This window comes from Nicotiana tabacum, chromosome 8, assembly GCF_000715075.1.
Source record: "Nicotiana tabacum cultivar K326 chromosome 8, ASM71507v2, whole genome shotgun sequence".
NCBI classification, from domain to species: domain Eukaryota; kingdom Viridiplantae; phylum Streptophyta; class Magnoliopsida; order Solanales; family Solanaceae; genus Nicotiana; species Nicotiana tabacum.
The window spans coordinates 180,006,168-180,023,966 of record NC_134087.1 but is presented as its reverse complement, the minus strand read 5'-3'; the positions used below and the strand labels follow the sequence as shown (position 1 = coordinate 180,023,966).

Here is a 17,799-nt window from a genome sequence, read left to right as displayed (position 1 = left end):
GTCATTTTTTTGGATATAATAAAAAAATATGACATAAAATGGGAAGATTGGAGGGCAAAATCCTGCGAAATTTACAAGTCCCATATTTACACCTAATACGACATATCATTCCTTTATTTGACGGTTCAAAGTCCAATAGATGCTACTTTTACAGGGAAAAATTCAAAGATTTAAATGCCAGCACTACTATCCATAAGCTCTGAGACAGGGAAATTAAAGAGTGAGACAGATGAAGAAGAAAATGTTCTGAAAAGAAGCAAATAAATAAGGCATTGGCTTTCCAAATTGAGTTTCCCCAACAACAATGTGCATATTTTTATAGTGTCACCCTGCCTTCAACGTTCAAAAACCCCTCTTGTTCTACACATAGATACTTGCACTTCAAATAATACATGGCCGCCACCACTATTAATTCAATTTCAAATCTTTAAATTCCACTGCAATTCTGCTGCCTTCATCCCCAGGCTAACTGGCTATAAGTAACATACTACTATATAACATTTATTTAACTTTTCAAGTTGGTGTTTGTTAAAAGCTGATTTGACCAAAAGAATTAAGTGGCATTTTAGGAGAAGCATTTGGAGATTCGCTGAGAATCTAAGTTAAAACCATCCCAGGTAAGTTCCTATCTTTCCATTTCTTGATTTGTCATTTTTAGCTGCTATGTCTTTCTACAAACTAAATGTAATGAAGTTAGCGTCAATAGCCAAATTTCGAAATATTTTCCTACTCACCAAGTCTTGTGTGTTTTTTTTAAGGGTGTTTGGATCGTTTTTTTTTTTAAGGTTTTTTAGTATTTGGCAAAGCTATAAATTGTTTAGAATAAGTTAAAAACAGTTTAAAACAACCCAAAAATAATAAGTTGGGCAACCTCAACTTATTGCTTTTTCGCTTAAAAGTTATTTTTGCTGAAAAACCCACTTTTTAAAGCCAATTCAAACGGGCTCTTAATCAGGGTGAATTGTAATTGTGATACAGTAAATCCTTTCTATAACAATCTCGTTTGTTCCAAATAATTTTGGATGTTATAACGAAGTGCTGTTATATAGAACATATATTATAACATAACATGAAATTTGGTTCCGGAAAAACTTGACTTTTATAGTAAAATGTTGTTATATAAAGATATTGTTATAAAGAGGTCTGATCGTAATAACCAAAGAACACCAAGAAGAAAACACGGTTATGAACTAGTGATAGAGCAAAGCCCCTTTTTAGTGAGGATTTGAGCGTATTTAGCCACACAACCATAAATAGTAATCTCTCATTTCATTTTATGTAGCAGTATTTCACTCACTTAAAACATCTAAGAAGAAATGATGATTTTTGGTACGCACTAACAGTACATACTGAATTTGTGGTCTTAAACATGTTATGTAGAATATTTTTGTGACTAAGAAGCATGTTATTAAGGATAAAAACTTTTAAAGTTAAAGAATTCTCAAACGTAGAAGTGTGTTACTTTTTCTGAAATAAACTTTAAAAAAAAAAAACTATGTTACGTAAAATAGAATATAGGAAGTAATAATTGCATATGGTGGATAGAACTCTGGTAATATTACAAAGTTACCTCCGGGAAATGTTACAACCTACTTATATTGTCTTCATAATATAGGAAGATAGTGAAAATATGCACATCTTTTAATGATATTGACACATGCATTGGGGGAAAAATGGACTGCAAATTTTGCTTTTGCTCTCTGTTCTAGAACTACAAGCATGCTTCACCTAGTATCTCTATATATATAGTTCTTTATCATTAATAAACAGACAACTCCAACTTTTTGTTTTTTTACAGAGATCAAGACTAAAGTTGTAGAAATCTTTGTTCATAAACTCTTTTATTAAGAAGCTAAAATGCCAAGATCAAGGTGAGCTCTTGAGACCTTTGAACACCACTCACTCACTCAGTAATACTACAGTAATATTTTTGCAACTCCTTTTTTTTTTTTTTACAGCAAGTTTTCTGTTTCATTTTAAATAGGGGATCAGATATGGCTCAAAGGCAATCACCTAGAGGTCCTTTACAACTCAGAACATCAAGCTCTGATTCTGATCAGAGAACTCCTAAATTGGGAAATCATCGATCGCCACGAGGCGCTCAATCTGATCCACTAAATCAAAGGAAACTTGGTACCAGAATTGCAGATTTGGACTGTCAACTTGGGAAAGCACAAGAAGAGCTCAAAAATCTCAAGCAGCAGTTAACTTCAGTTGAAGCAGCAAAGAAAGCAACTCAAGAACAGCTTGAGAAAAAAACCAAGAAACCTACTATCCCACAACCAGAGGAAATCCAAGAACCAACAGAAACTGATGTTTTTGAAGTTCCAGTTGAGAATGTTAAAGTGAAACCACAAAATGTTGAGATTTGCAACCCCATTAATGAAGATGAGCTAAAGATCACAGCTTTATCATATGAGGAGATGGATTTGAAGAATGAAGAAATAAGCTTGTTGAAAGCCAAGTTGGAGGAGAAAGAAAAAGAGATTCAAGTGTTTTGTCAAGAAAATGAGAGCCTGAAAAAAGAGCTGAATGATAAGACACTGGAAATTTCATCCACTAAAGCTAAAGCAGAGGAAATGAATCTCAAGTTTGACCAAGTAATTCAAGAACTTGAAACAACTAAGAGTAATGCTTTTGAGATAAATGAGAAACTTGAAGAAAGCGAAAAGGCGAAGGAGGAATTAGAGAGTGAAATGAAGAAACTGAGAGTACAAACAGAACAATGGAGGAAAGCTGCAGATGCTGCAGCAGCTGTGCTGGCTGGAGAAGTGGAGATGAATGGGAGAAGGCTTTCTCAGAGGTGTGGATCAATGGATTATAAGCGCTACGGTAATGTATTCGAACCAGAAGTTGGAGGATATGGTAGTTACATGGGTTACCCAGGGTTATATGATGACTCTGATGAAGGTTTAGGGCATGTGAAGAGGAAAGGTTCTGGTATTAAGATGTTTGGCGATATGTGGAGGAAGAAGAGCCAGAAATAAGCTATTTTTAACACTCAGAAAACTTCTGTCAAATGTTGTGATGACCCAAAAGGTATCACTTGTGTTGTAATGAAATTCTACATTTCGAGGCCTTAAAAACCTCCCTTAGCACCACCTTGATTTGCGTGTGCAGTCCGGACACGTAGCCGAAAAGCTTAAATGTGAAAATCTGTGAAAAATGATAAGTTTTGACTGTAAAATGAATAAATTTGACTTCGGTCAACGTTTTGGGTAAATGGACCCGGGCCCGTCACTTGACGGTCCTGAAGGGTCCGTAGGAAAATATGGGACTTGGGCATATGCCCGGAATCAGATTTCGAGGTCTCAAACCCGAGAAACGAATTTTTTAAAGAAAATTGTTTTCTGAAATTATTTAAAAAAATTTGAAATTAAATTTGTTTAGAACATGGTGGTATCGGGTCCGTATTTTGGTTCCGGCGCCCGGTACAGATCTTATATATGATTTAAGACATTTCTGTGGAATTTGGTGAAAACGGATGTCATATGACGTGATTCGGACTTAAATTGCAAAATTGATGTTTAAAGAAGTTTTGAGAAAATTTCATTGATCTCGAGATTTAATTTGATGTTCATGATGTTATTTTGATGATTTGATTACACGAATAAGTTCGTAGGATGTTTTTGAGGTTTTGTGTGCGCTTGGTTTCGAGTTTCGAGGCCTCGAGTGAGTTTCGGGTAGGTTCCGGGGTGTCTTAGGCTTAAAAACTGAGCTGTTGCAGGCTCAGAGAGGTGGAGGACCTCTGAACATGCGAGTGCGGTCCGCACGATATGAACTGCTGCCGCGAAGAGGCCTGTGCGGCCGCACTAGTTTTTGTGCGGCCGCACTAGTTTTGGTGCGGTCCGCAGTGAAGAACAATTCACTGGTCCGACTTCGGAAGCCTATATCTTTTGATCTACAAGGTATTTTGAGATTATTCAAGAACGAAGGTTGTAGTCCTTCGTGTCTAGTTTCCTGAAAGGTAAAGAAATCACAATTTGGACATCTGTAGAGAAGGTTATGGCCAAAATACTAAGACCTGTCACTGCAGAACACAGGATGCCTATGCGGCCGCAGTTGATTTTGTGCGGTCCGCACAGGGCATCTGAGGGCAGTATATTTAGACGGAATTTTCAGTTATTTTTCATTTTTTAAGACTCCAAAACATTAGAGACGAATTTTTCAAACAACCTTTCTTCTCCAAATCAATTGTAAGTCATTTTTAACTATTTTTCTTCAATCATTAACATCTTTTAACATGATTTCAACTTCAAATCAATGATTTTCATGGGGGAAATTGGGTGTTTTGGGTAGAACCTAGGTTTTTCAAAAATTGGGGATTTGGACCTCGATTTGAGGTCCGATTTCAAAACAAATTACATATTTGAGCTCGTGGGGGAATGGGTAATCGGGTTTTGGTTCGAACCTCAAGTTTTGACCACGTGGGCCCGGGGGCGACTTTTTGGGTAAAACTTTGGAAAACTCATTTTCATGCATTCAAATTGATTCATTTAGCGTTTATTGATGTAATTAACTTGTGGCTAGATACGAGCGAATTGGCGGAGGAATCAAGGGGTAAAGCTATAATTGAAACTTGAGTTGTGTTCGAGGCATGGAGGTAAGTGTTCGGTCTAACCTTAGCTTGACGGATTAGGAGTTGAGTCCTATTTGTTAATTGCTTCTTGTTGAGTACGACGTATAGGCATGGTGACGGGTATCTATACGTTGGAGTCGAGCATGACTGTGAGTCTTAAATTGATAGTTGTTGTGTTCTTAAATGTTACTACGAATGCTTTAATTGATGATTCTCGATATTGAGCAAAGATTTAGTTTATTCTCGTGGATTTTATTTATGATTGAGTATTGGTATTAATTGAGTTGAGTAGAAGTTGAGTTAGGATTGGTTATAGCTGATTCTCCCTTGCCGGAATGATTGTTTCGATATTGTTGCTCCCTTGCCGGGAAGTTATTATATTGCTTTTGTTCCCTTGCCGGGATTTCTTGTGATTTTGTGCTGGCTTGTAAATGGGAGCGGGTGGTACGCCCACCACGAAATTTGATGAAATGGGAGCGGGTGATACGCCTACCACAAGATATGATGAAATGGGAGCGGGTGATACGCCTACTACAAGATATGATGAAATGAGAGCGGGTGGTACGCCTACCACGGAATTTAATGAAATGGGAGTGGGTGGTACGCATACTACAAGATATGATAAATGGGATCAGGTTGCACGCCTGCAACAAGATGTAAACTGAAAGTGAAATTTGCCTTTATTTTCCTTATCCTTGTTAGAAGTTAAATTTTGGTTTCCTTATAATTCTATTGAGATTCTGCCTTATCTGTTATTCCCCGAAGCATGTTTCCCCTCCCCAGTTTTAATTGTTTGTTTCCGTCTATCTTTCCGCTGTATATATATACATAATTGCATAGGTTTATCTGGAGTCTGGTCCTAGCCTCGTCACTACCTTGCCTGGGTTACGCTAGACACTTACCAGCACATGGGGTCGGTTGTCCTGATGTTACACTCTGCACTTATGTGCAGATACAAGAGCAGCACTTGGTCAGCAGTGGTAGGGGAGCCAGCCTTCAGTCCACCAAGACATCGAGGTAGCCCTGCAGGCGTCCGCATGCCCGGCGTCTCTTCTATCTATTTAGATGTTCTGTTTTCCTCTGTATCCGAGACAGACTATATTTCCTTTTTCAGACACTTGTATGTAGCATTCCTAGACAGTCCATGAATGTTTTGACACCAGTTTCTGGGTGGAGATATATGTTGGATTTTTATCCGTATCGGTTTTGGTATAATATTTATCTAAGCCTTCCGCTTAAATTTCATCTTTCGTCATTATTTAAATGCTGATTACCTGCTAATTTAATTGGTTAAAAAGGCTAAAATGAAAGAGGTTGAATTTTCCGCATTTCGTGGCTTGCCTAGCTTCTATGAGTAGGCGCCATCACGACTTTCGAGGGTGGGAAATCTGGGTCGTGACAAGTTGGTATCAGAGCTCTTGGTTATATAGGTCTCACAATTCACGGACAAGCTCAGTAGAGTCTGAGGGATCGGTACGAAGACGTCTGTATTTATCCCCAGAGGCTACAGGGTTAGGAAAAACTTCAGATTCGTTCTTTCTTGTCGTGCGGTTTGTTTCTCAATGCTAATTGAATTTCTACTCTATTATTTTGCAAATGGCGAGAACACACGCTTCCTCATCCATCGCTCAGCAGCCCGAGCCCCCATCAGCAGCTTCCACGAGGGGCAGGGGTGAGGCTGAGGTCATGTTAGAGGCCGAGGTAGGGGCAGAGCTCAGCCCCGAGAAGCAGCACCAGTGACGGAGCCTCAGGTTGATTTTGATGAGGAGGTTCCGGCCCCAGCAGTTCCGGTGGACCCAGCTCAGGTGCCAGAGAGGTTTATTGCTACCCTAGTTCTTCAGGATGCTCTGGTCCAATTAGTGGGCCTCATGGAGAGTGTCACCCGGACAGGCTTGCTTCCTGTAGCACCAGTCATCTCTCAGGCTGGAAGAGGGGCCCAGACTCCTGCTACTCGCACTCCGTAGTAGGTAGCTCCCCAGATTCAGACTCCAGCGGTTCAGCCAGTTGAGTAGTTCAGCCGGGTGTGGTAGCTCAGACCGGTGATGGAGCGGCTATGTCTGCCGATGCTTTGTGGATGCTGGATAGGTTCACCAAGCTCTTCACTTCTACTTTCAGCGGTGCATCTGCTGAGGATCCCCAAGATTACTTAGACAGCTGCCACGAGGTTCTTAGAAACATGGGTATTGTTGGGACTAATGGGGTCGATTTTGCTACGTTTCGCTTGTCTAGATCCGCCAAAACTTGGTGGAGGGATTATTGCTTAGCTAGACCAGCCGGATCGCCAGCCTTGACTTGGGAGTAGTTTACACAGCTATTTTTAGAGAAGTTTCTCCCATTATTCAGAGAGAGGCCTATCGGAGGCAGTTTGAGCGCCTCCAACAGGGTTCCATGACTGTTACCCAGTATGAGACCAGGTTCATCGACTTAGCTCGCGATGCTCTTGTCATACTACCTATCGAGAGAGAGAGAGAGAGAGAGAGAGAGAGAGAGAGAGGGTGAGGAGGTTTATTGATGGTCTTATTCAGCCGATTCGTCTTTAGATGGCTAGGGAGACTAGGAGTGAGATATCTTTCCAGGAGGCGGCCAATGTGGCCAGGAGAGTGGAGATGATCCTGTCACAGAGAGGTGGTCATGGGTCGGATAAGAGTCCCCGTCATTCAGGCAGATTCAGTGGTACCTCGTCTGGAGGTAGAGATTCATATGGTAGAAGCCATCCCCCTAGGCCTTTCCAGTCAGCACTCCAGGTTTCTTACTGTGCGTCAGGTAGCCGTGGTTCTCAGATGCAGTATTCTAATCAGCAGTGCTACAGTGCTCCACCAGCACCTATCAGTGCACCACCGCTTCAAAGTTTGCAGGGTCGTCAACCCCAGTATCCGAGGGCTTGTTTTACTTGTGGCGACACGAGGCACATTGCTAGGTATTGCCCTCGAACTTCGAGCAGTTCTCTGCATCAGGGTTCCCGTGCTATGGTTCAGGCACCAGGTGTCCCACAGGCCGCCCAGCCAGCTAGAGGTGGGGGTAGAGGTCCTAGAGGTGGAGGTAGAGGTGCTAGAGGTGGAGCTCAGGCCACTAGAGGTGGAGGCTAGCCAGCTGCAGGCCATCCCAGAGATGTAGTTCAGGGTGGTGGGGCCCAGCCCCGATGTTATGCTCTCCCAACCAGGCCCGAGGCTGAGGCTTCAAATGTAGTTATTACAGGTATGGTTCTGGTTTGTGATAGAGATGCTTCAATGTTGTTTGATCCAGGGTCTATATACCCGTATGTGTCATCTTATTTTGCACCGTATTTGATCATGCCTAGTGATTCATTGAGTGTTCCTATTTATATGTCTATATCGGTGGGTGATTTTATTGTGGTCGATCGAGTCCATCGTTCTTGTGTTTTGGTGATTGGGGGTCTTGAGACTCGTGTAGATTTGTTGCTTTTAGACATGGTCGATTTCGATGTTATATTGGGGATGGACTGATTATCACCTTACCATGTTATCTTGGACTGTCATGCCAACACTGTGACCTTAGCTTTACCGGGTATGCCCCGTTTAGAGTGGAGAGAGACTCCTGGTTATTCTACCCACAATGTTATCTCGTATGTGAAGGCTCATTGTATGGTCGAGAAGGGGTGTTTGGCCTATTTGGGATATGTTCGCGATTCCAGTACTGAGGTTTCATCTATTGATTCTGTGCCCGTTGTTCATGAGTTCCCTGAGGTATTCCCTTAAGACCTGTCGGGTATGCCACCTGACAGGGATATTGACTTTTGCATTGATTTGGCTCCGGGCACTCAGCCCATTTCTATCCCGCCGTATCGTATGGCCCCGCCTGAGTTGAAAGAGTTGAAGGAACAGTTGCAAGATTTGCTTGAGAAGGATTTCATTAGACCCAGTGTTTCGCCTTGGGGTGCGCCGGTGTTGTTTATTAAGAAGAAGGATGGGTCGATGAGAATGTGTATTGATTACCGGCAGTTGAACAAGGTTACAATCAAGAATAAGTATCCATTACCGATGGTTGATGATTTGTTTGATCAGCTTCAGGGTGCCAAGGTATTTTCAAATATTGACTTGAGATCTGGCTACTGTCAGTTGAGGATTAGGGCATTCGATGTCCCTAAGACAGCTTTTCGCACTCGGTACGAGCATTATGAGTTCTTGGTTATGTCATTCGGGTTGACAAATGCCCCAGCAGCCTTAATGGATTTGATGAACCGAGTGTTCAAGCCTTATTTGGATTCGTTTGTGATAGTCTTCATTGATGATATTTTGATATATTCCCGCAGCCAGGAGGAGCACGAGCAGCATCTCAGAGTGGTTTTTCAGACTCTGAGGGATAGTCAACTATATGCTAAGTTCTCGAAGTGTGAGTTCTGGCTGAGTTCAGTTGCATTCCTGGGTCATGTTGTACCAGCAGAGGGTATTCAGGTGGATCCAAAGAAGATTGAGGAAGTCAAGAACTGGCCTAGACCAGCATCAGTTACAGAGATTCGGAGTTTCTTGGGATTGGCGGGCTATTATCGTCAGTTCGTGGAGGAGTTTTCATCCATTGCAACCTCGATGACTAGGTTGACCCAGAAGGGTGCTCAGTTCAGATGGTCGAACGAGTGTGAGGCGAGCTTTCAGAAGCTCAAGACAGCTCTGACTACGACACCAGTGTTGGTTTTGCCCACAGGTTCAGGACCTTATACAGTTTATTGTGATGCATCACGTATTGGACTTGGGGCAGTGTTGATGCAGGAGGGCAGGGCCATTGCCTATGCTCCACGGCAGTTGAAGATTCATAAGAAGAACTATCCGGTTCATAATTTGTAGTTGGCAGCCATTGTTCACGCAATGAAGATTTGGAGGCATTATCTGTATGGCGTGGCATGTGAGGTGTTCACGAATCACAAGAGTCTTCAGTATTTGTTCAAGCAAAAAGGAGTTGAATTTGAGGCAGAGGAGGTAGTTGGAGTTGTTGAAGGATTATGATATCACTATCTTATATCACCCGGGAAAGGCCAATGTGGTGGCCGATGCCTTGAGTAGGAAGTCAGCCAGTATGGGCAGTCTTGCTTATATTTCGGTCAGTGAGAGGCCGCTTGCTTTGGATGTTCAGGACTTGGCCAATTGGTTTGTGAGGTTGGATATTTCTGAGCCTAGTCGGGTATTAGCTTGCACGGTCGCTTGTTCTTCTTTATTGGAGTGTATCCGTGATCGGCAGTATGATGATCCACATTTGTATGTCCTTAGAGACACGGTGCAGCGCGGAGGTGCCAAGCAGGTTACCTTAGATGATGATGGAGTTATGAGATTGCCGGGTCGAGTGTGTGTACCAAATGTGGATGGGCTTCGGGAGTTAATTTTAGAGGAGGCCCATAGCTCCCGATACTCTATTCATCTGGGCACCACGAAGATGTATCAGAATTTGCGGCAGCATTATTGGTGGCGCAGAATAAAGAAGGATATTGTTGCATATGTGGCTCGGTGTTTAAATTGTCAGTAGGTTAAGTATGAGCATCAGAGGCCTGATGGTTTATTTCAGAGGATTGAGCTTCCCGAGTGGAAGTGGGAGCGGATCACTATGGACTTTGTTGTTGGACTCCCGCAGACTCGAAGGAAGTTCAACGCAGTATGGGTCATTGTTGATAGGTTGACCAAGTCAGCACATTTCATTCCTGTGACAGTTTCCTATTCATCCGAGAGGTTAGCTGAGATCTATATCCGGGAGATTGTTCGTCTTCATGGTGTGCCTGTGTCTATCATTTCGGACCGAGGTACGTAGTTTACCTCGCATTTCTGGAGAGCAGTTCAGTAAGAGTTGGGCACTCAGGTTGAGTTGAGTACAGCATTTCATCCTCAGACGGACGGGCAGTCCGAGCGGACTATTCAGATTTTGGAGGATATGCTCCGAGCTTGTGTCATTGACTTTGGAGGTTCGTGGGATCAGTTCTTGCCTTTAGCAGAGTTTGCCTACAACAACAACTACCAGTCGAGTATCCAGATGGCTCCTTATGATGCTTTATATGGTAGGCGGTGTCGATCTCCGGCTGGATGGTTTGAGCCGGGAGAGGCTCGGTTGTTGGGTATGGATCTGATTCAGGAGGCCTTGGACAAGGTCAGGATTATTCAGGATAGGCTTCATACAACTCAGTCCAGGCAAAAGAGTTATGCAGACCGCAAGGTTCAAGATATGGCTTTTATGGTCAGTGAGCGGGTATTGCTCCGAGTGTCGCCAATGAAGGGCGTGATGAGATTTGGGAAGAAGGGCAAGCTTAGCCCTAGGTTCATTGGCCTGTTTGAGATTCTTGATCGAGTGGGAGAGGTGTCTTATAGACTTGCTTTGTCGCTGAGCTTATCAGCCGTGCATCCAGTGTTTCATATGCCCTTGCTTCAGAAGTATCACGGCGATCCATCCCACGTGTTAGATTTCAGCACTGTCCAGTTGGACAAGGACTTATCTTATGAGGAGGAGCCGGTGGCTATTCTAGACCGGCAGGTTCGTCAGTTGAGATCGAAGAGTTTTCCTTCTGTTTGTGTTCAATGGAGAGGTCAACCTCTTGAGGCATCGACTTGGGAGTTCGAGTCCGATATGCGGAGCCGATATCCCCATATTTTCCCCGACTAAGGTACTTCCTACTTCTGTCCGTTCGAGGACGAACGGTTGTTTTAGAGGTGGAGAATGAGATGACCCAAAAGGTCATCACTTATTTTGCAATGAAATTCTACATTCCGAGACCTTAAAAACTTCCCTTAGCACCACCTCGATTTGCTTGCGTAGTCCGAGCGCGTAGCCGGAAAGCTTAAATGTGAAAATCTGTGAAAAATGATAAGTTTTGATTGTAAAATGAATAAATTTGACTTCGGTCAACGTTTTGGGTAAACAGACCCGGACCCGTGATTTGACGGTCCTGGAGGGTCCGTAGGAAAATATGGGACTTGGGCGTATGCCCGGAATCGGATTCCGAGGTCCCAAGCCCGAGAAATGAATTTTTTAAAGAAAATTGTTTTCTGAAATTATTTAAAAAAATTTGAAAAGAAATTTGCTTAGAACATGGTGGTATCGGGCCTGTATTTTGGTTCCGGTACCCGATACAGGTCTTATATATAATTTAAGATATTTCTACAGAATTTGGTGAAAAACGGATGTCATATGACGTGATTCGGACTTAAATCGCAAAATTGATGTTTAAAGAAGTTTTGAGAAAATTTCATTGATCTCGAGATTTAATTTGATATTCATGATGTTATTTTGATGATTTGATTACACGAATAAGTCCGTAGGATATTTTTGAGGTTTTGTGTGCGCTTGGTTTGGAGTTCCGAGGGTTCGAGTGAGTTTCGGGTAGGTTCCGGGGTGTCTTAGGCTTAAAAATTGAGCTGTTACAGGCTCAGAGAGGTGGAGGACCTCTGAACAGGCCAGTGCGGTCCGCATAATATGGACTGCTGCCGCGGAGAGGCTTGTACGGCCGCACTGTTTTGGTGCGGTCCGCGGTGAACAACAATTCAATGGTCCGACTTCGGAAGCCTATATCTTTTGATCTACAAGGAATTTCGAGATAATTCAAAAACGAAAGTTGTAGCCCTTCGTGTCTAGTTTCAAGAAAGGTAAAGAAATCACAATTTGGACACATGTAGAGAAAGTTATGACCTAAATACTAAGACCTTTCACTGCATAACACAGGAAGCTTGTGCGGTCGCAATTGATTTTGTGCGGTCTACACATGGCATCTGAGGGCAGTATATTTAGACGAGATTTTCAGTTATTTTTCATTCTTTAAGACCCCAAAAACATAAAAGGCGATTTTTCAAATAACATTTCTTCTCCAAATCAATTTTAAGTCGTTTTTAACTAGTTTTCTTCAATCATTAACATCTTTTAACATGATTTCAACTTCAAATCAATGATTTTCATGGGGTAAATTGGGTGTTTTGGGTAGAACCTAGGTTTTTCAAAAATTGGAGATTTGGACCTCGATTTGAGGTCCGATTTCAAAACAAATTACATATTTGAGCTCGTGGGGGAATGGGTAATCGGGTTTTGGTTCAAACCTCGGGTTTTGACCACGTGGGCCCGGGGGCGATTTTGACTTTTTGGGTAAAACTTTGAAAAACTCATTTTCATGCATTCAAATTGATTCATTTAGCGTTTATTGATGTAATTAAGTAACTTGTGGCTAGATACGAGCGAATTGGCGGAGGAATCAAGGGGTAAAGCTATAATTGAAACTTGAGTTGTGTTCGAGGCATGGAGGTAAGTGTTCGGTCTAACCTTAGCTTGAGGGATTAGGAGTTGGGTCCTATTTGTTAATTGCTTCTTGTTGAGTACGACGTATAGGCATGGTGACGGGTATCTATACGTTGGAGTCGTCCATGACCGTGAGTCTTAAATTGATAGTTGTTGTGTTCTTAAATGTTACTACGAATGCTTTAATTGATGATTCTCGATATTGAGCAAAGATTTAGTTTATTCTCGTGGATTTTATTTATGATTGAGTATTGGTATTAATTGAGCTGAGTAGAAGTTGAGTTAGGATTGGTTATAGCTGATTCTCCCTTGCCGGGATGATTGTTTCGATATTGTTGCTCCCTTACCGGGAAGTTATTATATTATTTTTGTTCCCTTGCCGGGATTTTTTGTAATTTTGTGATGACTTGTAAATGGGAGCGGGTGGTACGCCTACCACAAAATATAATGAAATGGGAGCGGGTGGTACGCCTACCACAAGATATGATGAAATGGGAGCGGGTGGTACGCCTACCACAAGATATGATGAAATGGGAGCGGGTGGTACGCCTACCACAAGATATGATGAAATGAGAGCGGGTGGTACACCTACCACGAGATTTAATGAAATGGGAGTGGGTGGTACGCCTACCACAAGATATGAGAAATGGGATCGGGTTGCACGCCTGCAACAAGATGTAAACTGAAAGTAAAATTTGCCTTTATTTTTCTTATCCTTGTTAGAAGTTAAATTTTGGTTTCCTTATAATTCTATTGAGATTCTGCCTTATCTGTTATTCCCCGAAGTATGTTTCCCCTCCCCAGTTTTAATGGTTTGTTTCCGTCTATCTTTCCGCTGTATATATATACATAACTGCACAGGTTTATCTGGAGTCTGGTCCTAGCCTCGTCACTACCTCGCCGAGGTTACGCCAGACACTTACCAGCATATGGGGTCGGTTGTGCTGATGCTACACTCTGCACTTATGTGCAGATACAAGAGCAGCGCTTGGTCAGCAGCGGTAGGGGAGCCAACCTTCAGTCCACCGAGACACGAGGTAGCCCTGCAAGCGTCCGCATGCCCGACGTCTCTTCTATCTATTTAGATGTTCTGTTTTCCTTTGTATCCGAGATATACTATATTTCCTTTTTCAGACACTTGTATGTAGCATTCCTAGACAGTCCGTGAATGTTGTGACACCAATTTCTGGGTGGAGATATATGTTGGATTTTTATCCGTATCGGTTTTGGTATAATATTTATCTAAGCCTTCCGCTTAAATTTCATCTTTCGTCATTATTTAAATGTTGATTACGTGCTAATTTAATTGGTTAAAAAGGCTAAAATGAAAGAGGTTGAATTTTTCGCATTTCGTGGCTTGCCTAGCTTCTATGAGTAGGCGCCATCACGACTCCCAAAGGTGGGAAATCCGGGTTGTGACAAATGTTTTTGTTAGAAAAATGGTTGCTTACCATTTTTGAATCTTCTTCGTGACATCCAACCAACACAAATATGTTGTATTTAAATTTCTAGGATAGTTTTCTTGTTTCTTTCTAGCCTAGGAGGTTTGAAACCATAATATGATATTTCTATGGCTTGATAAGAAATGAAACCTAACCCAACCACAAAAGCTAACTCAAGATGTGAGGATTTCCTGAGATCATAAAAGGATACAGAACCCACTTCTTTCACCAATGGGGACACTTAACAGCTACAATCATATTAGTGGTCAGAAGTATCATCTTGGATCTATGATCTATGTTACCACAATACAGAATACAGAAGTTATATAACAGAGAACCTTTTCATCAAAGAACAAAAAACATATTGGAGTTTAGATGAAATAAAGGTGTTCTTTTTCAGAATAAATTCGCAGCTGTCATCAACACTAACCTTCTAGGTATCATTATTTTTTGGATAACTGTATTGTCCGGGCTAGCTTGCTCTCACCTCGACTAATTCCATGGGATACCTGCTACCTCCACGAGCAACAGGTACAAGTAACTTATCTACCAAAGCTTGGACAGATGAAAAAAATAACCTATTGTTTTTCTCGACTTCATGATTCTCAACCACTTTAATAATAGAACAAAATGAAAATAACCGATATTTCTTTCATCTATAGTTTGAATGAACTAATACATGAGAATAGGTGATCATGTAGAAGTGAAGACTGTCCAATTGTGTCTATCCCTCACAAAACAGTCAAGGAAATAGTTGAAACAGAATATGGTATGGCATATGGGAGTTCCACACCTTTAACCTGAGGTGGAAATACATCACATACTAAAGAACAAGATACCATCCTCCAGAAAGTACTTCCATTTCTTCTCATTAAATCAAAGTCTTGAGGTTCCAATCCTGAATTTACTCAATTGAAATGAACAAGCAGAAGTATTTCTTTTCAGCCATAGCAGAGCTTCATGGATTGTTGGTCTTGTTTCGTAGCACTCATACATGAGTATGCTACCACTCTTCACCTAGCAACAGTAACTGCACTGCAACGGTCATAAACGGAATCTACTATAATGGAAAGCTTTAATAGACCAACAGAAAGAAGCTATTCTAGCACCTTCTTTTTTCCTCTAGCTGTACCATTTGCACTACTGTACTGTAATTTTAGTCAGCTAAAAAATTTCGTGAGTTGCAGCAAAAATTTGCACAAAAATTAGCAGCAGACAGCAACTTATGTCAACTACTACACAAATGAATAACTTTGTAATGCATATAGCATTGCACAAATGATAAATCAAATTGAGTAAAATAAAAAAGAAAAGATAAAATCAACATTGCTAGTCAAACTTAAAAACCCAATTTTCTTGCCACGGATACTTCAGCAATTAACCCAAAATAACCGGGAAAGCAGTTTAAATATTTGGGATAAAAAAGAGTGTGTTAGAACTTTTGTCAACATTTTACAAAAGAATTTTATACCTCATTCTCTCATGTTCCCAATACAGTATATTGGATCCACCTGTATTGTTTCTTTTTCCTACCTTATTTTAATGCAGGGGATGTCACACATCGTATTGGGGCGGGATGGATGAAATGGAGGCTTGCTTCCGGCGTCTTGTGTGATAAAAATGTTCCACCAAGACTTAAAGGGAAGTTCTATAGAGCGGTGGTCAGACCGACTTTGTTGTATGGGACAGAGTGTTAGTCAGTCAAGAACTCCCATGTCCAGAAAATGAAGGTGACTGAGATGGGGATATTGAGATGGATGTGCGGACATACCAGGTTAGACAGAATTAGAAATGAAGTTATCAGGGACAAAATGGATGTGATCTCAGTGGAGGACAAGATGCGGGAGGTGAGGTTAAGATGGTTTGGGCATGTGAAGAGGAGAGGTACAAATGCTCCAGTGAGGAGGTGTGCGAGGTTGGCCTTGAGGGCCAACAGAGAGGTAGGGGCAAAGCCAAAAAAGTATTGGGGAGAGACGATTAGGCAAGATATGGCGTTACTCCGACTTACTGAGGACATGATCAGGAATAGGAAGGTGTGGAGGTTGAGAATTAAAGTAGAGAGTTAGGTACTCGAGTTTTGTCTTTGTTTGTTACAGCATCTTTAGTACACCACTTAGTGTCTTTCGTGTATTTTCGTCTTTCTAGACTTCTGTAATTACTTGGTGTTGCCTTTGCTTTGGTTTTCTAATTGCACTACCTAGTGTTAGTTTTGTGTTTTTGTTTGGTTTCCTGATTGGCTTGCTTGTCATTGCCCCTTCCCTTTTATCTTTCCTGAGCCGAGGGTCTACCAGAAACAGTCTCTACCTTTTTAAAGGTAGGAGGTAAAGTCTATATACACATTACCCTCCCCGGACCTCACTTGTGAGAATACACTCAGTATGTTGTTGTTGTTGTTGTATTTTAATGCAGGGAAAAAAAGTACATACATACAAAAGAGAAGCCATTTCCAATCCCATTAACTCGAGGACAGATCCTGCTTCATCTAATTGATGTTCATAAAATCATGTATATGAGATTCATATGCAATTTGCATATGTCATTCTACTCTGAAAGTGAAGTTAGTTGACAAAGGAAGCACCGCCCAGTTGCGCTTTAGCCAAGAGTAGACTTCGGTCCAACAAAGCCGGTAAAAATATCACTATAAGCGAATAACTGAGACAATACTTTACTTCAGAAGCACAAATAGTAGTTGTAAGCACGTAATTTTTGCCCTATATGAGAATTACTTCCAAAAAATTTAAAAATAAAATAATTTTTCTTGGTGTGCAATTTTTGTGATATTTTGTGTAACTATTTGTATGTTTGTCTGTGCATGTTTATTTGTTAAATTATTAAAAATACAAAAATATGTCGCATTTTGCATGTAGGATTTAATTCTACAATTGTTAGTAATTAAGTTTGTTTTACAAAATATAAAAATCACAAAAAATAGGCATCGTTTGCATTTTTAGCATTTAATGTCCAAATATACAATTTTATGCTTAATTATTACTTAATTATACGTTAATTGTTATTGGGAGTTAATTTGCGCTTTTATAACTTAATTTAGTTCTTAATAATAGTTTAAGTATTTTTATAATTTAGTTTTAGAAAAAATAAAAGAAGAAAAGAGAGCAAAAAATAAAGAAAGTCGGAATTGGGCCTCTTCTTCAAATTCAAGCCACAGGCCCAAAAAATGGCCCAACCTTCCCTATGACCTAGTCCATTTCGAACTGGGTCGACCCAGTCCATAACCCAACTCCCCCTCTTCATTTTCATTTTTCATTTTTACAAAACAAAAACAAAACAAAACAAAATGAAGAAAAATCCTAAAAACTAAGAAAGGATCCGCCACCCCCCTTTTTTTGTTTCTTCTTCCCCAAAGCTCCAAACCCCACCTCCCATGGTAGCTTTTCCACCTCCTCATGCCCAGGACAAGCTCCAACACCATCGTCGCTGCCTCGTCGAGCTCGAGCATGAGCTTGCATGGTCGTTGGTCGCCATGTCTTCATCTTCTTCGTCGAAGGCAACACCTCACTACCTTGAACCACCCCGAACCACCATGAACGACCATCCATGGCTGAC

The 17,799-nt window shown here is 41.3% G+C and overlaps 2 protein-coding genes across 2 annotated transcripts; both read left to right on the top strand.

Moving 5' to 3' along the window:
• Positions 1-225: 225 nt before the first annotated feature.
• On the top strand, positions 226-3,300 carry LOC107769334 (interactor of constitutive active ROPs 4-like). The gene is made up of 3 exons (XM_016588543.2): positions 226-617; positions 1,799-1,871; positions 1,985-3,300. Exons 2-3 carry the CDS (start codon positions 1,858-1,860, stop codon positions 2,985-2,987), a joined length of 1,017 nt encoding a protein of 338 aa, XP_016444029.1. The 5' UTR covers positions 226-617; positions 1,799-1,857; the 3' UTR covers positions 2,988-3,300.
• A 12,659-nt stretch (positions 3,301-15,959) lies between these two features.
• On the top strand, positions 15,960-16,725 carry LOC107778337 (uncharacterized). The gene is made up of 2 exons (XM_016598576.2): positions 15,960-16,268; positions 16,645-16,725. The coding sequence occupies exons 1-2, from the start codon at positions 15,960-15,962 to the stop codon at positions 16,723-16,725; spliced, it is 390 nt and encodes a 129-aa protein (XP_016454062.2).
• The last annotated feature ends 1,074 nt before the right edge of the window (positions 16,726-17,799 follow it).